This window comes from Temnothorax longispinosus, chromosome 10 (assembly GCF_030848805.1).
Source record: "Temnothorax longispinosus isolate EJ_2023e chromosome 10, Tlon_JGU_v1, whole genome shotgun sequence".
Taxonomy (NCBI): Eukaryota; Metazoa; Arthropoda; class Insecta; order Hymenoptera; family Formicidae; genus Temnothorax; species Temnothorax longispinosus.
Genome location: NC_092367.1, coordinates 17,863,795 through 17,886,824, shown reverse-complemented (window position 1 = coordinate 17,886,824; position 23,030 = coordinate 17,863,795). Strand labels below are relative to the sequence as shown.

The following is a 23,030-nucleotide window of genomic DNA, read 5'->3' as shown; positions in this document are numbered from 1 at the left end:
CCGGAAATTAGGCGACGCCCTGCTTTTGTATACTTCACGCATCGCATAAGTAGAGCACGTGCACGCGGTAACGACGCATCTGCATTACGGTGCTGCAGCTTCTCTCTCGCATTAGAATGAGTCATTGCTCAACGGAACAGAAATAATGCAAGCAGCGGTGATTTACGTTGCGGAGAAAACACGAACGGCTACCGAAGCTACGAGTTGATCCAAATGAGTCAAAGAAGAGAAAATATTCTACTGTCAATTACCGTCTATCGCAAAAAGCGATGATCGAATTCAAAATTCTAAAAATATTACTAGGAGTAAGTTTTAAAAATTGCTGTCGAGTAACTATCGTACAAAATTATGGAACATCGTATTAATGTACACACACATGTGTATTTCTTAAGAGGAAAGTATACCATTGGTGGTGCTTCTATCATGTTATAGCCTCATGTTAAAAGCCTTCTCAATTCTCCGTTAGATAAATAAAAACATACGCCCAATATTTCGTAAATACAAATCTCATAAATCTATACAAGATACTATTCTCTCAAGTGCTTGCGCATCAGGAAACGTGGACGTCAATTTTACATTAACGTTATATAACGCCGCTATGTTTCTACGCAATGTTCTCAGAACTTGTGAAGCATTTTCCACCCCTCAGGTACAAGATATTCATGTACACCAACATCTTAAATCCAAAACGTAATCTCAAGTGCAAGCGAACTTGCGTCGAGTTGCGACGAGGGCAAGTTAGTGGATGCTGCGGCGCGCACATTCTGTTCTCTTCCCGTCTTTCCCTCATCTTCCTTCCCACGATGGTCTCGTTCGACCAATCGTCTCTCGTTGGCGGGGGTTGTGCCATAAATGTCGCGTGGCTTATCCCGGATCCCGTCGCCAGATCGGCGCCACCGTGTACACCACCAACGGTATACTAGTCCACACTTTTGACGGCAGCAGCCCAGTCTAAGGTCCAATCCCCGAACCGAACGGTCGCCCAAAAATACTTAGGTAAAGGTCTACATCCTTTCTCTCTCTTACTTTCTCTTTCTCTCTATATCTTTCTTTCCTTCTTTCTCTCTCCGACTGAGACAGGTGCAAAATTTTCTTTTTTCTAAGAAAGAGAGAGAGAGAGAAAAAAAAACGAATAACGGAAGCCGCGGGGAAAAGTTTTAGCTACGATGAATCGAGAAAGGGGTAGCAAAAAGGGAGGTGCGATACAAGCGCCATTGTGAGTGCCTATGTAAAGGAGGAACAAGAGACTTTCCCTCAATCGCGTGAAAAAACGACGCGATTTTCTAACGCGTTTTACCGAACGCGTCCGCGATCTACTGTGCGACAGTGAAGAAAGAAGCGCCTGGTCAGACGTGGTCCTCCTGCGCTGCCGAAACTACGTCGCATATCTTTAGTAGGAACTCGCTCTTCCACTAACCCACCCACGCAAGACTGCGTGCTAATCATGTTCTAACTATCAACCATGTTCTCTACATTTTATTCTGTTCTTATATGTGTGTACTCACGAGTATTTGTATTCACAAACTAATGTCACTAATTTAGCGAAGGCTTGTAGATTAATAAAGCAAATTTAGACTAATAATTTTAATTAACGCGTTCTTGATGTATATGACATTAATGTATAGTAAAAAATAATAAACAAAGAGATTGTGGAGTATTAGTTCTGTCATTATGTCAAACTCATCAGGGTTCATCAAGACTTTGTAACAATAAATTGATTCGAGATTCATCATCTCGAAATTCAGGATTTCAGCCTTATTTCATCGGTCAATATAATTGCTCGATGTTGTTTTAATATATGTTATCTTTACTCACAAGAGCGCTGTCAGTTACGCATAATCGCGACCTCATTCGTGATCTCACGTCTAGAACACTATTTTTGCTTTGCGTGACTAAATTGCTACCCCGTTGCCGTTTAAAATGACGTTTCTCTCTGACAGCTGTACGTTTAAAATCGAGTACAATCGCGCAAAAGTGTGCGAGCCTTTCAGAAAGACAGATAAATAGCACGAACTTGTACTTGCGTAATATGTACCTACTTTTTCATTTTAACACTCACGCGTTATTGTCAATTTTCTGTAAAATTGCATTTGCATTCTAAATAAAAATTTGTTGATTGCATTATGAGAGATTATTCAATTATTCGATAATTTATCCCCCTGCCGGAAGCAAATTTTTTTTTAATATCCTATATGCGTGTGGCATTGATATTTTTTTTAATCGACTTGATATATCTTATTATATAATTAAACAAGTAAAATTATATACGTGAGATATATACGTGTTCTAACAGATGTTCAACGGTATCATTGATTAAAAGTATAGTTATTTTATTTTAAAATTTCTTGAGACTCAAAGTTCAAAGAAGAATAAATCTTTAATTTTTATAAATTTAACTATAAATTTAATATTGCCACGATATTACAGAATTATAATATTACTCAGTTATTGAAAGATATCGATCACAAATAATAAACACAAATTGGTTTCCAAAAAATCTATTGAAAAGTATATTTACATATTTACAAGAACCTATGAAGACAATCTGCTCATAATAGATGATGATTTCATTACGAAAAACCGCTTGGGACACAAAAAGTTAAGATGCCTCGTGCACGATCTCTCGAATACGACGACTTTAAAGCGGTCCTTGTTAACGTCGGAAATTTATCGTCCCCGCTCTTCGTGCCGATCGTATTCTCGCCTCCGCCTCCGGTGAATTCTAATTTCGTGAAAGCGAAACTTGGCAATGGCCGGTACGCGTCGTCTACGGTTTCCTTTTTATTGCAATACCAATTTGAGACTCGGTGCAGCACAAGTGCGCCACGCCTAACGGTCGTCGAGCTTACGCCAATCGCCTGCAAGTGCCGGATTGTTTATAATAATTGGCAACGATTTGTTTAAAGCTTACATAACGCGAGCGCGCGCACGATCACGTATTTATACCGCCGGCCGAGAATAGCCGATCCGCGCGTTCCGCCAAGACCGACGCACGTCTGTTATAACCGTTCCCTTTCTACTGTTAAAACTCAAAACAATTTGCTTATTAATCAAGAAATGCGATGCGAGCTTTACGTTTCTATCAGGTTTTTCGTTTTGTCACTAGAAGGAAAAGTATCGTAAGACTCGCTTAAACGGTACGTCTGACCGGATTGTGTAGCGTCACTACTTTCTGATCGCGTCAAGATCAAATTTAACACTGTTATAAACGTGACATCCAAGCGATCTGTCAATTGCTCTGTCACAACAAGTGAGATCTAATCTAGAAATTAATTTTGTTTATCTAAACACCCCGAAAAAACACGTTCCTAGCATTAGCTTAAAATAGACTTTATCTAATGCAATAGACTAATTTCTCAAAGCTTTGGTAATATAAAATTTAGAATTCTGCTACCATCTTCTTGTCTTATTTGTGTGAAATTTTTCTCGTTATCCCTATTCGTAAAAGCGCATCAAAACTGAACTTATTAAAAAATTTGTCATCCTTTCTTTTTATATTAAATTAAAAATTAACGAATAAAACAATAATAAGAACTGATATAATAACTTTTTTTTATATAATAAAAACTGATTATCGACGATACTTATTAATTTCAGCTATGTGCAGAATGATGGAATAAGATTTTTAACCAGAAATTATGTCTCTCATATGTAAAAAAAATTTACAGTAATTATATACACTCGAAAAACATGAACAAAAATTTACATAAACAGTGCATTAAATTAAGACCCACGTAATAAAAACTTGCGCGTACAATAATCAATGATAATCACTTAATGTCATCGCATCAGCTGGAACATTGTCTGACCGGAATGGCCGCTACTACTTCCTACGCCACAGCTACTTGCGTATCACGTAACATACACTGGTCTTCTGCGTAGTGCCGATAAAGTTTCGACATTAATATCGCGATGTGCGAAAGTTTTCCTCCGCGTGATTTCCTACGAGACCGTCACGCGGATTCCCGGGGCTTTTAACAAGTCACGCGAGCTCCGCAGAGTCTAAAGAAGCGTACGCACTTAAGAAATTCGCGTTCGATCGCCCGCCTGCCAAGTCGCCAACGTCAGTTTCTAACACTTTCTAACTGAACCACGTGTACAAAGTACTTTCATTTGATGGAAATAATCGCTTAATATAATACAATCGTGCAATATAGCGTTTAATAATAATGCTGATTATGCAATATTATATTTTCTAATAGAAAGAATTTTTCTCTAAAGATAATAACAAGATAGTAATTATTTAATTATCAACGATTAAAAAAGCCTTAAATTAAATTTAAAGCTGCATGTATGTGAAAATATGAATGAGTAAATTTATCAGCTAGAAAATTTTTACTGCAAACGTGAAAATAAAGTATTTACTGTACAGTTTCAAATAGTGCATGTCGTATGTAAATAATTTTATTACCATATCTTACTAATATAGAAAGATGATTTTGGAAGCCGTCCAGTAACTATTTAATATAATTCGTCATGAGAAAAGTTACTCGAAATGATAAAGTAAGACAGCTTATTCCATAGATGACTAAAGTTTATTTTTGAATTAATTCAAAGTGAATTCTACTTCAACCGGACATATAATGTATTATTATTTAATCAAGCTGCATTATGTCAAGCTTGGCTATCTTACGAGGTCGCGTGGCGCGAGTAGCGCGGGATTTTCAGCCAAGAATGTTAGAACGACAGGTGGAAGCGCAGTCGTAAACCGTAATCCTCTTGCAACGCATTGGGAGGGTCAACTAAAGCTTCGCACGTGTTAGCGAGAGAGTGCCAAACCTCTTGATTATTTAATTCGTCACGCGTCTTTCATGGCACGTATAACGCAATGATTCGTAAGACACGCGTACGCGAATTCTTGTATTTTCGTGTACAATAAATCATAAAATAGCTTGATTAAATAACAAAAGGCAAAGGTATTCTAATTACGGAATCTTTATTTATACGTAAATGTTTCTGATAAAAATACAAAAATAATTAATATTATTTTTTTATCAAAAACTTATTGATAAAATATCGTTTCAATAACCTATGCCTAATTTCGATTTTTAGTAAAAACTCATATTATATCATATGAAAATTAACGTTCACAAAACGCGTTAAATAAACGATTAATAGTTGCATATAACTATTCGTGTGACAGATTAATTTTTCTTCATTTATAACAAGCAAGTAGTCTATACTAATTAAAAGTTATTTCAACGATAATTAACCTGGTTCTCAAATTGGCTGTACGGATAGGGGAACGTAATTGCAGTTTTTGGATCTACGTCCCAGATGATTTGACCGCGCCATATATATTTTTAGAAGCCATCTAGATTACCACGTTCATCCGGATGAGGATTTAATCTACCTTATCATCTCTACCGCGTGTGTTTCTACCACGCGTCTATATCTTTCAACTTTGTTTTTTCGGCGTTTTTACGTCGCTTAATAAACGCGATAAAAATGCGATTTCCCTCGAAATTCTCATTTCATCATTCAATTTATATTTATTTTCCTTGTTATTACATGTAATATTTAGTTTTTAGAAATGTTTGATAAATTTCTTTCAATTCAACGTTTTGGCGTAGAAATCTGCGCAAATTGGTTAGCGTGTCAAGCATTCGTGGCTCGATTCATTTTCACGCGGATGCGATTTTAAGGTCAAGATATTCTCGGATGATCTAGTAGAAGTAGGTACGACGCAACATGTCAAAGGATTAAGATTCTAAATAATTTCAGAGATTTCTTTTTACACTTATATAGCTAACCGATACGTTATCACTGTATTCTAGACATCTTTTAGAAAGATATTTTCAAGATATTTTCAAAGATATTGATATAAAAAAATTCAGTTCTCCAGATATTTATAACGTAATCTCCACGATACACACAAGGCCTAACGATTCGAGATCATAAAAGCGCAAATTCGTATTCCATGCGTTCATCGAGGTTCGGTGCTGGAATCGCCATGACTGTGAGGGATTTTACGAGGTCATTATCGTCGAGACATACTGGTACCATGAGTCTCCAATGGGGGTTCGCGAAAATCGGTCAAAGTCAGACGGAGACTCGTCGACTATGCTGCCTCGAGCGCGACTTCTCTCTCGACGCTTCCACCTGTTACCAACTAAAAACGGACCGGGGCCCGGGCAGCCTAAATATAGCGGCCGCGCGGGTGCGAATCCGGGACTCTTGCGTCACGGCGCGGCGCGTCGCTTGTGGGCGCCGCGACGCCTTCCTTTTTGCTTACTCGAGAATGCAGACTGGAGAACAAATCACGAAAGCTTAGGGGACCTGCCTACCCTCCTCGCATGCTTTCTAAATGCTCGGAGATTGAGTTGCAGAATTCGATGCGACAGCTCAACTAACTTGCTTTATAAAAAGCTCGAAAAAATTAATCAAAAATTAATTCTCCCAAATTTTATACATTTTTTTTCTAAAAATGTTTTAATTAAATTGCTGTTACACATATTACGTATATATTATATACAAAATATATATAACATATATCCTTATAAAATAATATCAAGATTATAAAATTCTGACAACGTTATCTTAAAGATTTATGCCCATTGAAAACAAGAAGCAATCAACTGTTTCATATTTTCTACAAATTGTGTATATACTTAAACAGTTAGATGGCTACTAATTTTCAATAAAGATAACAGTGTCAGAATTTTATAATCTTGATATTATTTTATAAGAAAAAACGCAATCAATAATTCCGATATTTATATTAAAAATATAAGTGTCACATACCAAAATCATATCGCATGTACATGCACTTAATACAAATAACCCAGATATATTTTTTAAATAAGACTAACGCAACGGGGTAACCCCATTTTCACTTCATCTTCACGACCTTCAGTCATTCCCACCGAGAATGAAACAGGAATATCTGTGAAACCGCTCGGGCGATCCAGGGCGACTATAAAGTACGCGTGATGCTAAAATTAGCGGCATCCGTTGCGTCAACAAAAAGAAAAACGACGCTCCCGTTTTGTGTCGGGCTATTATTGCCTAACGCAAGAAACCAATCTTGCTTTCTCACGCGATCGAAAGCGAGACGTGACCAAGTGACAATTTTCAAATTACAAATCTGAATTTGACGACGTCAATTTATCATTTCGTCGGTTCAATTTAAAAACAACGTTATAGTGTTATAATAATTTTTGTGCAATTTGAAAAATATTAAAATACTGCTATATAGATAAAAATAAGTTTATTTATATCTTCATATTAGCTTCTCTCATATCTCCTAATATTACCAAATATTTTTTATTAACAAATTAAAAGAAGTGACATTAAAAGACGGAGAGAGAAAGAGAAAGAGAAAATTAAACTAGGGTTGATACGAATTCATCTGGCAGAATTATATCGTGAATAAATAAAGGGATTGACTGCGTCATGATAATGGATTGCGGAAATGGAGCACAGTTTACTGAAGCAAGGTTAAAAAAGCACAGCCGCACCTACGCAAGTCGTTAAATTTAAGGTGGTTTATGCAATCACCTTGGGCCACAAGAATTTTGTATAGCGCTTATTACCTCTTTCATAGAAACATTGTTTCCGATTGTATTAAAACAAACCTCTGGTAATTTATAATATTTCTTTATCCTATTCAAAAATAAAATAGTCAAAGCTTTCTCGATATAAAATTTTTTGGCATGAATTTCTTAATTTATAAAGTTCTTCCATATCTGTGGTCCATTTCTTTTGCAACTTAATAAATTACTAATTGCAAACGTTATACGTGCAAGCAATTGAAAGAAAGAGAAAACTTTTAGAGTAAAAAACGCTAAAAGATATATCTTTATATGCATAATTGTCACATTCTCCTTTATTTTAAAATTTATTTACTGAACTTTTCTTTAATAAAAGTTTAATTAAACGCTCTTCTTTACAATATTAAATTATTCGAATTAAAATTCTTCGAAGTAACATAAATTAAAAAAAAGTTTATTTACCAACTAATCAATGTCTAAACTATTTTGGAATTTGATAAAAACTGATGATTTGAATTGAGAATATGTTGCACGTTCTTTAAGCTTTTCAGCGATCTTTACATGTACGACAGTCTTTACATTTCCACACGAGGAAAAGCGATTCCTACAAAGAATTGAACGATTAGGAACTTCTATAAACACTCTCGCAAAATTGTATTCGCCCGTATCCTCGCGGCTCGTGAATCTAGCTATTTTTTTCAGCAAGGATCACATGCAACCTAATTATCTGTTTATTTTTTTCCTTATTACAGCGAACGAGTGTGGTTAGCAGTTCAGTAGAGCGGCAAAATGGATGCGCGATTCAGAAGCAATCTCGATATGATCGGGCGCAACGAGCCCATCACAAGGAAGGCGAAATTTTGGCAGAGTTACGTACGGGCCCTGAAAGGTAAGACGTTCACTTCACACGCGTATATAAAACTGTCTGTTTCTCTTCGAATTTCCAATAAATATGCGCTCTGAATTTATATTAATTGTACAGAATATTCCACGTGTAAAAAGCAAGATCCGTAAACATTTCTAAAAATTTCTTGCGTATGTATTTTGTCATATATCCATTTTTTACGCGGCGTTTAATCAATTCAATACGTACGTTTAGCTCATCAGGTTGTTCATGCCATGTACTTTTTATTTAATTAGTCTTTTTTAGATATGAATTTTAATATCGCACGCTGTTCACTGTATAATACATCAAAAAAAATTTTTTTAAATGAAAATCGAAATAAAAACAGGCACTGACGACATCAGAGCTCCCGAGCACACTCACAGGCCCCGCGGCATTTTCCGCTCGGATTTTCCTGAGCTGCATTCCACCTCGTGGCCGTTTGGAAAGTCAATCTACGAAAACCCGATTCACGCAGCCGACCGTATTAATGTTCCCGGATACAGGTGTGTACGCGAATTATTTTCTTCTCGTTCGTCATCGTTTATCGCCACGGATAAGATAATTAGCGACTTATTAAAATTATTAAATTCCAGATTTATTAAAATTAGCTAAATTACAGAATGTCAAAATACAAGACAGAATCGTATTATCGCATTCCTTTTCAGTATGTTTAGACACACATTATTTATACAACGAATGTATTCTAGATATGTCTTGTATATCGATTCTTGGCAGACATCCAAAAATACGGAAATATATCTGTGTCGGCCTACTTTGCGAAATTTCAGTCCTACTTTCTAGTAATGATAATCAATATAATGGTGAAATATGTATATGTATAATTTAATAACTCTTTATATTTTATTTAAGCAAAGAGAAAAACTTGGAAATGAGTGTTAAATTATTATGAATTTATTATGAATTAAGTATCTATGCGTTCCAGGTTTGCGAAATATTAACGAGATTACGTTTTTGTCTCTCTCTTCCAGGTATTTACCCGTGCACCGCGAGATCTACGGCTACTCGCCAAGGCAGCTGTATCCCCATCAGTACAAACCCGTAGAACGCTTCACCCCCGGTACGTACTAAAGAACTGTGACCAAAAGAGTCCAAAAGAGAGTGAACGGCGTCTTAGAAAAAAAAATCGAAAGCGCGAAACGAAACGAAAACTCTTATAATACCTCGATGTCGAACGAGAGCGAGAGAGTGAGAGAAAGTAAGAGAGAAAGAGAGAATGTGAGAGAGAAAACGTGAAAAAAAAATAAGAGACAATAAGCGCGATGAAAAACAGAACGAGCAGAAGTAGAGTAGAACCGAAAAACGCGAGTAAGAAACGAGAAAAAGCATGAACGCAGAGAATGGATTATGAAAATCACCAAGGCGTACCGTTACCGCAATGTGTTAACAGATAACTACACTTGTTCTCGTGGACCTTCCTAGATTAAGTTCTCGATGTATAACCCGGTGCTTTTGGCTTCTGGCCGGCGTTCTAAAAGGGACGAAAAAAAAATACAAGCGGAATGAACAATCATTCTCGAGAGAAAGACATCGTCGCATCTTACGCACGCACACGCGACTCTCCGGGCCTTTCTCAGAAGCCAGAAACGCCTCCCCGGAGAGGTACCGTACATCACATTCTTACCCCTCCACCTTGCCTGCATAATTTAACCGAGGAGAAAAGAACCTATATCAAACACGGACTTGCCATTCTTCCACCCGCCCAACCTCGCCCCCCAAACCCCGACTTTACGCCACGTGTCGCTACTACTCCGATATGTGTAAAATGCGTATGCACTTTTTGGACGTAACGTGATGTCAATCAGACCGTTTGTTTAGTCTCACTGTAAATCGTAATAATAATCGTGTCTACCTTCATACCATACGCCATGTGTAATACTAATTATTTTACGCGTCTCTCTTTGTATCTAAGTTATTATACTTATATCGCTATATAAGAACACATTTACGTACGTATATAAATATATGTACAATATGTTTCAATATCTGAAGACTTCTCTGCCTCGCGACGCTCCACTTCAGAGTTACATCCCTGTCTTTGAATCCTAATCGATTGATCGAGACCGAACTCAGATCGACATGACATAAACTTACGCGATGAAATACTCCATCATATAAAATAAACACGATTAGAAAAAATTGAGGCGGGTAATAGTTTCAACAAAATATTTAATTAATCAAAACTATATGTTGTAATTTCAATATAATATTTAATCGCCTCAAGTTTTCCTAGATTAAATTAACACTGCCTTTCATTATCATATCAGCTTTTTAATATTCTAATTTAATAAATTTGAAATCACTCTAGCGCATAAATATAATTTGTCATTTTAAATAAAGAAAACATCATAATAATATCGAAATGATCAGTTCTGAAGAAATTGATTCTTCTAAATTTTCGTTATTCACCACGATCAAATAAATATTTTCCCGTTGTAATAATGTATCAAATTTTCTCATTCCAATCATCGCATATTTCTAATAATCAAATTAACTATCTAATTTCAACGAGTATAACTTTATCAACGGATCGACCATTATTGATATCATGCCTAATTTGAATCGAGCATTCAAGCATCACAGATCATCGTTCATCGTTCACCGTTCCATCGATCATGGATCACACGTGGATCATACGTGTCGTGCCCGAGGTGCCACCGTGTGACTCGTCTCTAGAGAGAAAGTGCATTTCCTACCTCGTCGTATGTTCAGTAACGATTCAGAGTTATCAAAGTGGGGTATCATTGTCGATTTGCGCGGTCTCGCACGCCGCTGAGCAGAGATTCTGATTTTCTGATTTCCAGGCGCTAGACCCAACAAGTGGTTCATACTGAATCTCATCATCGATTTGAGTGACCTTAGACGCCAACAGATCTCCCGAAAGTGGGAGACCAAAGAGCGAATCGCGCTCACCTCCCGAGCGCGACGTCATTGCTTACGAAACACGATTAACTAACGTCATGCACAATCTCAATAATCCCGCTTATTCCTCACATTTATGAATATCACATTGCACTATACACACGTATGCATCACCCATAGAAGAAAGCAAATAATTGCTTAGCGTTTTAATGTCTAATAAAATTGTTCCACGTAATTTTTGCAATCGTTAATTTAATGCTTTTTTAAAAGTATTAGGCCGTGGCCTTTTTAATAATTTTTTTATAACGGTTTTATTAATTGCAATCAAATGTGATGTTTAATTAAAAATGGATTAATATAATTGTTGTAACGTGGAATGTTATAAAGAGACAAATTGGTTAATAAATAATGAAATTTTTAAGTAATTTTCCTTTCATTACTGTAATCATATTTTTGTATATTTTTCATCTAACCATTGATTATATTTTATTCGCGCAATAGTTTAAACATTAAAATAAGTTAAATATTAGTGTGCACAATCACACACGCGCATTTAGAGAGAGCATGTGTACTTTTAATCACGAATACTATACAAGATAATTTTGTATAAAAATTAAATATATAAAATTGAATAAAATTTTGTATAAAAATTAAATATATGAAATTAACACGTATATACATCGGTTTACATCTTACAATTACTAATTTATTATTACTTACAAAATGTCAGTCGCTTTTTGATAATATGAAACAATCTCATATCGCAATCCTGAGCATTGTCAATACACATCCTTTCTCTCCCTTCCTTTCTTTCTTTCAATATATTAAGATAGTCGAAAAAACATCGCGATTTTTCACGGATGAAAACGCGCCACCAAAAAAAGAACATAAAGTTTTAAAACATTAGCCATTGCGAAATAAAAAATTCGACATTTTACGAGAGTGCAACAAAAACCTTTTACGACAGCTAAAAACTCAATAAAATAGTAATTTCTTTTTATACAATTTTTATAACGCATTTTGCATTATATTTTTTTATTTTTAATATAATATGAAACACTCACAAGGACAGGGTGCGAACATGCAGTATTCAGGAATCCTTAACTCTTACAGCTGAGGTGGAGGTCGCAGCTTGATTGCGAAAAACCGAATAAGCCAAAATGGAGATATAAAACAGCAAATTGAAAATGGGATAAAGTGGTGGAAAAGCAGACTTTTCTGATTATCATATGCGCTACTTTAAGCAGCATTGTACACAATCATACAGTGAATTAGTAAATAATTATGTGATAACATAGTGGAATTGCGATTGGCACAGAGTGTGTGATAAACGTATGGTAGTTCTGTCGGAAAGGGACAATACACGCGTATTTGAGCAGAGCTGGCGGAAGAGTGACGTGCGGAAAAATTTTCCTTTTCGAAAAAATTTTGATGAAGAAATAAACTGACATCGAAACATGGCCGCCCAAAACTTGAAAAAGCTGGAAATTTTCTCTCGACGCTTGCGCGTTCTAATTCGTGCTTCCGATTTTTCAGACACAACATCGTCGCCTGTCTCCCCATAAAAATTGTCCAACTTCTTCCTATCGTAGTACAAATGCAGTAAAAAAATATTACAAATATACACACAAAAGTACACTTACACCGATGTAATTTAAACATAAAGAACAGATTTTATAATCTATGCAGTATAAATTGAGATTATGGGAGATCCAAGGGTGATGCGCGTAGAAAAATCGAAAGTTTCTTTTTAATACACGCTCTAATCGGCAATAATACATGCACGCGTATTTACTAACAATAGACAAATTAACGTGCAATTAATTACAACCAGATCCAGAAATTTCTATCTTTTTCAGGATATGGCATGTACTTTTCTTTCCTTTATTGTCGATCCCCAACCTCTTTAGAACCCCTTTTCTAGTTAAGTAAGCTAGTTTTCTTTTAAGTGAGCCACCGCCAAACATAATTTTGTCATGACTAGAATTGCATAATTAACGACTGCTAATCTATGATAATTACATGGACGTATACGGATCGTCGCAATACTCGCAATAGTTATAGAGGATCACCACGAATACTGTACATAGTTTACGTTGGATTGCACACCTGGATTTTAGTACGTATCGATCTTTAACGAAGGATTTTAGGATTTTACGTAACTTATTCAAGCTTCGAAAGCTTAGGCAGTGTGATAGATTAACTGACTTATGACAAATAAGTGCAGCATTAATAACGGGGGAAAACTATCATAGCCACAATATTCGTAAAGTAACGAAGCAAAATTGTACTAAGCAATCGGCAAATATTTAAGTCAGATTATAAATTTACTAATAAAACGTGCAAAATATGAATTAGAACTAATATTCAGCCGATTCAGCGATATTAGTTGTAGTACGTTGTAAAGTAAAAGCCAGTCGAAATTAAATTAATTTTTGACTCACCGACCCCGATGCGCAGCAGCGGAGATGTAATTACGATGATAACCTGTAACATACAAATATAAAATTCAATAGTAGTGACTGAGCACACGAATAATTACAAAAAAAAAGTTTGGCGAGCTCTAGTTTAGCCGTCATAGCTCGTAATTAAGCATCTGAATCGCATTTTAGCAGTACAAATCACCGTCTCTCTATTTCTTTTCCATTACGAATTTTGATAACCGAATCGTTTTTTTACAAACCGCCGCAGACTTTTTCTATTACCGACTTTTTGAAGCAGCTTTTTTCCACAAGGTTAGTATGCTTTTTTTCACTTTACGTGACGTCATGCTATTTTTTACACAGGCTCGACGTCGACGCCGCTGGGTGTCGCATCGCCCGCGCATTCTCTCAAATTTAAAGTTCGACACCGATGTGCATAAGCAGACAACGGTTCAGATGGTCAGCCAAACCTTCTCAGCGTCGAATGGTTTCGCTGTATCGTAATTTTGCCATTTGTGAGAATGAAGACCCTCTGGTCTGCTTATATACACATCAATGTCAAACTTTAAATTTGAGAGAATGCATGGGCAACGCGACGCCTAGCGGCGTCGACGCGAACTACCCATTTTCAGGTAGCGCGCGGGCGAGTATCGCTGGTGGCGTGAACCGCCACACATACATACATACATCATGCATGAAACAGCAAGCATTATTAAGTTATGATAAACTAATAAATTAAAATACATCGGGAACAATTTGTCACAAGTTACTTTTATACGAACATATTGTTCAGTTTTGAAAAAATTACTAGTTACACACACTAATGCATGCATGCATTTTGTTATTTCTGCGTTTAATTAGCGAATGACGGTTCTATAATTAGTGATGAGTTTGAAACTTTAATTTGCGATACACTAACTAGACGAGCTCTGTTTCAAACTCTCACAAAGTTATAATTTGGTTCGCCTATAGGAAATGTGGGAAGTTAAAATATATAAATAGCTATACCTTTGTCGGCAACTTTGTCGCTGTCGCTATCGCTATCGCTATCGCCTATTGTGCAAGGGGCTTAACGACGAGAAGTCCGATATATTTTTCGTAAACTATTCGGGATTAATATTTCCATATCTATATCAAATATCTATATACATCAATATTTGTATGTTAAAAGTCAAGATAATATAAGTCTTTCGCGGATTCTCGACGTTATATAAATTAATCGATATATTTCTTTCCTTTTGGACGAAATGCGAATGCGTCAGATTAATTTTGAACAAGCAGAATAATTTTAAATATCCCAGCAAAATTATTTGAATAATTTAGTATCTATCAGCAAAATGGTAAATCTCACAAATGGCAAAATTACATACAGCGAAACCGTTCGACGCTGAGAAGGCTTGGACTGACCATTTGAATCGCTTGGCGGACATCGACAGGCTCTACCCGAGCAAATCTCCGCTTATGGCTCGTCACTTAAGCCCACCGCTCAGTACGAAACGATTGTTTGATATTCACGGTGAGTATAAAACGCAACTTTACTTTAATTTAAAAATTAATTTTTGACTCACCGACCCCGATGCGCGTAACATACAAATATAAAATCCAAATTATAGCAACGTTTAAAATAATCAATATTTTAAAAAATATCTCCTTAGCTCATTAAATTTTATATTTATATACTTTAAGTAAATATAAAAAATAATTATACAATTTTTAAAAAAATTCTTTGTCAAGTATAAGACCTTCTATTTTACGACTAAAAATTTCTTCGTCTTACTGTTTATTTAAATCCAAATAGAATATTAAAATAAAAAATAAGGAATAATAAGAAATAAGGAATATTAAACAATTAAACTAGCAAATAATATATAAAAAATAAACTTACCCCAAAGTTGCTCCGCTGTCGCCTGATGCCTCCCAGGCCTGCTCCTCCTCTCATTAGGGTACGTAGCACTTACACATTCACAACACGGTAATTACGCGCGACACTTTGATCGACACTCCCGAAACGGTTGTTATAATGTAACGATCGCGCGATACTTTGTACGACATCTTCGAACGATTGCACGCACTTCATTTTACTCTTCTTTCGGGATAAATCTCGGCATTCTCTTTTCCTTGATCTTCCGTTGTTGTTCCATCAAGGCTCTTGAACAATAAATCAAGTAATTTGTTACACATATTTAAAATAATTATACGGTTTTCGAAATAAAAATCTTTCTCTTCAGTCTAATTCTTATAGAATTTGATAAATAAAAGTTTAATTATCGCCCGTATTTATTGCAATAAATCAATATTTATAATTCACATTGTCTATTATTATATCAATTCTTTCTTTATAGATCGCGCGAAAAACTACTTCAGTAAAGCTGTTATTTCGATCCGCATTATAAATCATTAATCGCAGGTCGTGAATCGTAGGAACGAATAAAGTTATCAATTGCTCGTATATAGGGAATCATTGTTATATTTAAGAAATAATAGCTTGTAAAAGTATGGAGCGGATTGTGTAGCATCTAGCCGACTCGAGTGTCGTCGTATAAATGATAGCGCGGTAACCTTGTTTACGCATACCGGCCTACACCCCCTCCCTACGCCCCGCTGAACGCCGCACAAGCAAGACAAATTTTAACTGCCTACTTATAACAGCTGCGAAATATTTAAAACCTTTCAAAATTTATATACATTAAATATTTCGTATCTCACATTTCGAATCAATTTCGATAAATGAAAATATTATCGCGTACATACCATTTACTTTATACGACCGATCCAATTCGGTGATTCGTGCATAAAACCGCGTTTTAAATCCAAGATCTTTAATAAAATTTAAATGTTATTTTCTAATTTTATCCGTTTTAAATCCAAGATTAGAAAATAACACTTAAATCGAAACGGATAACGGATATTTTAAATCGAATTAAAATAGATGCAAATTTCAATGCGCGACGTGAGATATAGCATCGTAAAATCTATAAGTAGATATTAAAGAAATAAATTAATCGCGAATATTACGATAAAACAGTAACTTAATTGTAATACCTGTCTTGTATTATTCTTATTTAAGATAAATAAAAATCGCGCGCGGTATCTGTTTCAATAGAAAATCATAAGCGCGATGTACTCATAAATGCTAACTGTAATAAATTGAGAAAATAACCGCGTTTTAAAAAATAATGCGGAGCGTCTCGTTGCCTGTTCGAGTGTCGCCGTGCGAGTGATAATGCGCGGTAACTCTGTTGTTTACGCGTAATGGTCTACCCCCTCTCCCCCGCTGTCCGCCGAAAAAACAAAGAACTTTAACTGCCGCGAAATATTTAATACCTTATAAAATTTACACTAAATATCTCATGTTTCACGTTTCTAATCAGTTTCGATAGACGAATCTGTTATCGCGTACATTTATCACTTTGTATGATCGATTCAATTCAAGTATAACTCCGCGTTTTAAATCCAAAATTTGAAAAATCACATTTAAATCATAATAAAAATTTCAATGTGCGACATGAGATATAGCATCGCAAGATGTGAGATATAAATATTTATGTAAATTAATGTATTTAATTATTATTACTTTTTTTAAATTTTTGTATGATGAGAACAGTAAAATAGTGTAATTTTAATAAATGAGAAAATTAAATTAAATTGGAGCAAAAAATGTAACGATTTAATTTTAATCTTTTTTCTTAATTTATTATAATTACGTTTCCTTTCGGAATATGAGAAATCGGAAAATAGTGATAATGAAATAAATTGGTTACTGTTTTTTGATCATATGCCAGATAATCACAAATTTTATTTTTCAAGTTTAAAGATTTGATCATCCTTTTTAAATGGAATTTTTCGATTAATTTGTATTTGCACTTAAATTTACACTTAAATTTTTATGAAAAGAGGTTTAACATTAAACCCTCTTTTAAATTTCATCTTACAAATAAAGAGATTGCCTCATCCTAGCAACTTTGGTAGGTCGTAAAGATAGAGCCCAGGATAGAGCATTTGCTAAACAATCACTGCTAATAATATTTCGTTCTAGCGCACAAGAAAAGTCCGAAGGCTGCTTTACAGTCATATATACAGCCTTACATAACTAGTATATATTTATAAACAATATCTACCTCGGCAAGAGCTCAGCACCGCCCGCGAGCCAGTCTGCAATCGATTCCAATTAAATTCGTCTCGCGCGCAGGTAATCTCGTGGACGACGACTTCTTATTGCCACGTCCGTCGGTCTTGCTGCGCAAGAAGCCGTTCTTCGATCTCCTGGAACCATCACCAATGGCACCCATCAGTGCGTTTACTAGGGACCCATGGTGGTACCCGAGCTACGCGCCCTATATTCCGAGTTACGCTCAATACCGCACACCGTTCTTTTTGAGGGACAGCTATCTCAGTCCAATTAAGCGTAGCTATCTGTGGAGCCGACATCCCTTCAGGCCCTTCGGTATGTATGCCCACTAGCCCTCTGGCTCGAATAACGTACCGTTTTTTTTTCATGGCGATCAAAGATCAATGCCAACTCAATTTTAATTATATTAGAATTTATAACCACTAATAAATTAATAACAATGCATCCAATAAATTGTACTCAATTAGTAATGACAATTTCGTTTCAAACGTGAAAATATACACTCGTGGCAAATAACGATTACGCAAATTCATGTGACGTGGAGTGGCATTGGTCGTTGACAAACACTGACTACAGATGCTATTAAAAGATGTCGAAGCGTTGCGAAATTTCCGCTATATCGTGGCTATTTAATGCTACGCGTTAAATTTTAAATTTTGAATTTTTAACCTAACTAGAAAAGACGTGTAAAATATTTAAATAGCTTCTTGATAAAAATTTTCTTTGTAAAACCTGTAGTCAGTAATCAAAATATTTGCGACTACTATTGCTTTTTAATTTCCTTAAAAGGACATTCGTAATCGCAAATACATATGTAAATCTAGACTACTATCACAAAAAATTGAGAGAAAATAATATTATACACTAGTATTGTGTAAGATGCAAAAGAGCTATAATTTCACAAATTTTTAAAAATTTATGTAATATTTCAAATTGTCAAATAGCAAGACATAGTAGTCTAGAACATAATGCATTTTTTTAACATGCAGTTAACATACATTATTAAATTACAGTTTAAACACCGTCTTATGAAAGACGAGATATTTTTCGCACAAGAAGTGTTTTGCATTTCCATTCGTTTTCGTAATATACGTGAGCTATTGGAACTCATACTCAGCCGTCTATCTTTTTACCAGTAGAATAGCCATAGTCTCGGTATAAATTTTGATAATTTTTCACGATTATTGACATCATTAAACATTTAGGGGGACGTTTCTACTGGCGAAAACTTTTCTCGTAATTATCCTTTAATCACTGAATCAATCAATCGATCAATTTTCTTCCAAACATGTGAAGATTTTTTTCAACGTAAAACGATAAAATTTGATTGTATGAAATTTAAGTAAAGTTTAAAAAACTAAGAAATAACATGTAACGATCAAATTTTAAATTTCTCTCGAAAATTGAATCGGCTAGCTCGAGGATAAATTAAGTGACAGAAGTCATCGCCAGTCGTGACGTCGGAAAACGGATCGGAATATCCTTTCACTTGTCACGTCGATCGAAAATATCAACCGTCGCGGCCATATGGAGATATTTGGCACCTCGGCGATATTGCTGATGATTTTGGCACAGGTTGTGCCATCAGCTTCGTCGAACTGTGAAATTGAGAACACCTGGTGCCAATTAAACTGGCGAAATCGACATTTCGGATATAGGTTTGTTTTTTGAACGCGTTCCACATTTTTCGAAACAGACTGCGAAATTTTATTCTTGCTTAATCTCCAAGTGAGTGCTTTTCTCAAGACAAACAATTTTTTTACACAATTTTTTTTACAAATCGAATAACATACACAAACACCAAGAAAAAAATCTAAAAAAACGTCCGAAAGGTGCCTCAACGTTGCAAGTACCCTTCAGACACCTTTCAGACGCGTTTTTTTATTTCTATCCTGTTTGAGATCTCACCAAAGACAAGTGATTAACGACAGACTCGACTCTATCAATTTGCAAAAACCGAGAGTGTCCGATGCAGATTTAATGTAATGAGACCGATGCTACAGCAAACGAATGTCTATCATTTCAGGAGCGTTATACTACTATTATTCGCAGCCAGTTCCACGATTTCACTTTACCAGCCCGTGGTATAATAAACGTACCACGAATTAAGCGAAAAAAAGTGAGCGATAAGAGATTAAAGTGGTCGAAGTGTTGAATCCCTCGCACCCCCATTCACTCGTTTAATAAGTCAAACAATCAATAATCTCAATCAGAGTCGGCGGGGATAGTGGTGGCGCATCACGATTCCGAATACGGTCCTCGTTTGCGTCATTTAAAGCGTATTACACTCGCTATTAACCTGCAAGTAGAACGTAACAAATGAGTGATCAGCGTATATATACATCGTAATAGGCCCGTGTTACGGCGGCTGTTTGAATGAGAGAGAATTCGGGCCTCTTAACCCTTGGGCTACCACGCGTGTCTCTTCATTTTCGTTAATTACCGTTACATATCGACAGTCCCATATGTCGGAAAATGCGTTTCTCCCCTCGCGTAACCCCCCGATTACACTCGTGTATTAACTCGACTGTTTTTTTTCCCAAATGTTTTTCCCAGAATGCGTCACAAGAATGTTCCCTAATCCTTGCGGTAATTATTAAATTACCGAGCCATTACTCCGACTGAGGAGCCGCTGACAGAATCTCGAACACGCGGTACGTGCCCGACAATATCTGCCTGTCCCCAGTGGTGAAATAATTGTATTTGTACAGTGATTAAAAAAAAAGCTCCATTCCGCAAATTACGATCGTTGCTTGATGCACATTTGCCGCATTTATTTGTAAACACTAGAAGAGTTTCAGTTTTGCTCCTCAGCGCCAAAATGACTCTAATTCGTTAAATATCTTTTTGAATAGCTAGAAATCTTATAGAATTTTAATAATCTTGTTATCGATGGAGGAGAAACGATAAAATTATCCGTACGTCTATTATTAATTTTCTAAATTTTATAAATTTAACTTTCCTTGTGATTAAAGTAAAAATATGAAAAAGACAATGCAATGATTTCTTCATATAGAAGCTAGTATATCTTCTAGTGTTAAAATCAATGTATCATTGTATGTATCGCTCGAGGATTATTACCATTCGCAAACCATAGCACTCACCGCTTGTGGGATCGACGCGACGTTTAGCATAACGACTAGTCGTTCTCGGCTGTCCCCGAAGACAGGAGCGGCAGTCCAGAAGCGTCGTAGCCGAAGGGTTTCGTTAACGAAACATCATCCTAATTCCTCACGTAATCGGTAGCATAATCATCTAATCATAAAGTTGTTTTACAATCAACATCTCTCACGACGGTCTGTACTAGGGATCGGACAACGCGCCGGAATCCGGATACGCCGCCATTTTGAGATTTGAGGGTCGATTGGTCGAAAGCACCGACGCGCCGCGCGCCGTGCGTCGCGCCTGGTCGCGCCCGTGCCCGCGCCGCGCGAAGTTTCAAACTGTACTACTCTAATGCAAAAGTAACCATTCGAATGTTTATTATGTTCAATGGTTTAACCTTAAATAATTTATATTGTATTATATTCTGAAATAATGTAAAATATTTTAATAATTATTTATATTTATGTAAATATAATATTTTTACCATTACATTTACTTAACACATATTGGATGTAATAAATATGATACGAAGCGAAAGTGACCCTCGAATGGCGGCAATCAATCCGCAGCCTGTTGACGTATTGTCTGATCCCTTACTAGAGGATCCCTAGTCTGTACATGATTTGAGAACCTATATTTTACGAACCATCATTTTACTCATTTTTTTTCATGTACACATATTTTCAACTAATGTGTATATCAAATGAGTTTTTTCAGTGAAAGACACTTGTGTGTCGAATATTTATGTCTCGAATACCCCCAGACGAGTGTACCGGGGGGCCTCGTTCACGGTGTAATATTTCTGTTCGATGTAGTATAGCTAATATATCAATATATTAAATGTCGCGTAGAGTAGTTCAAGTTACCACTTATAATTTACCAGTTTTCAGCTTGCTGTGTTAAATTTAGACTCATATTTAGCGATTGATGTTGATGCCTTTATAATACTGTGTTTACATTGTATTTATAAATGACTAACTGCCATCAGTATATAGTCGAAACATTACACCGCGTACAACGAGGACGTCTAAAAATCTGTTTTGTAATGTTTAACTGTACATCGTATGAAAATTCCGTGAAATCGTTCTGTTAAATTTCCCAAAGGTTTCTACGAGAGGATACGTATTACAATTTGAAGATTAATGAGAATTCTTGCTGAGCATGGCAAATGTCAAAAATCTTTAGCATCTCTAAAAATCCCGCATTTATTTTAAACGTCGCATATCAATTCACTTTGTACACTTCCTCCAGTAGAAACCTCGAAGTTAGGCTCTTATGGAAAAATAATAAATCAAGAATTGAGCTTATCTCGACGTCGCATTGATAAGCGCGATTAATCGACATAAAGATTTATGATTTCTTAAATATTATTTTTTTCATTTAAATATTTTTCCATAAGTGCACACGTGATCATTGTTCCGTTTTCTCATATTTGATCAACGCATTTCTCTTTTTACAGCTCACGCTTACTGACGACTGCCTGGTGCCACGCGGAAAGCGTGAAACAAAAAAAAACGACGAAAAAAAGAAAAAATAATGCCTGAAATAGGTCAACCAAAAAAAGAAAGAAAACTTACATCATGTCTCCCGAAAGAATTTTGGCGTCTCTATCACAGTGCATATTTCCACGGAATTTTATTTATTTATTAACATTTCCCGTCATATGATTTATTGTACGTTTCATCCATAATCTGAAATAAAATAAACACTGCCAAAATTTTATTACGCAAATATCAGTTTATCCGATCTCATTTCCCTTCCAAGCATAATTTTCAAAATGACATCCTCATAATTTTAATTACAACCATTTATGATTCATAATTCAATTTTTTGATTTAACAAAATTCGATAATTAATTCCGATAAGTTGAAATAGAATAATCATAAAATACATATTCTTGATTTGATTTGACAATAATCGTAAAGTACATTTTGCTCAATTATATTTTAAATTAGTAATGTAATGTAATATGTATAGTATATAACACATAAGTAAGAAAATCCTTAAAAGATTTAATATCTCCTTTAGTATCGAGAAAAATATGTATATTATATTATAATTATATATGATCAGCATAATTAAAAATCAACTTGTTGCGTAGTAGATTTATCTTA

At 35.5% G+C, this 23,030-nt stretch overlaps 1 protein-coding gene across 6 annotated transcripts; it reads left to right on the top strand.

The window, feature by feature from the left end:
• The first annotated feature begins 837 nt into the window (after positions 1-837).
• Mf (myofilin) lies at positions 838-22,638 on the top strand. Of its 6 annotated transcripts, XR_011733950.1 has the most exons (9): positions 838-996; positions 8,246-8,382; positions 8,726-8,882; positions 9,369-9,457; positions 15,055-15,198; positions 17,872-18,126; positions 19,838-19,930; positions 20,368-20,465; positions 22,376-22,638. XR_011733950.1 is itself a non-coding variant. In XM_071790556.1 (8 exons), exons 2-7 carry the CDS (start codon positions 8,283-8,285, stop codon positions 19,918-19,920), a joined length of 828 nt encoding a protein of 275 aa, XP_071646657.1. In that variant the 5' UTR covers positions 838-996; positions 8,246-8,282; the 3' UTR covers positions 19,921-19,930; positions 22,376-22,638. The 6 variants fall into 6 exon arrangements, 4 of the variants coding, with proteins under 4 accessions (XP_071646657.1, XP_071646660.1, XP_071646659.1 ...); XR_011733951.1 differs by lacking the exon at positions 19,838-19,930; XM_071790556.1 differs by lacking the exon at positions 20,368-20,465.
• Positions 22,639-23,030: the final 392 nt, after the last annotated feature.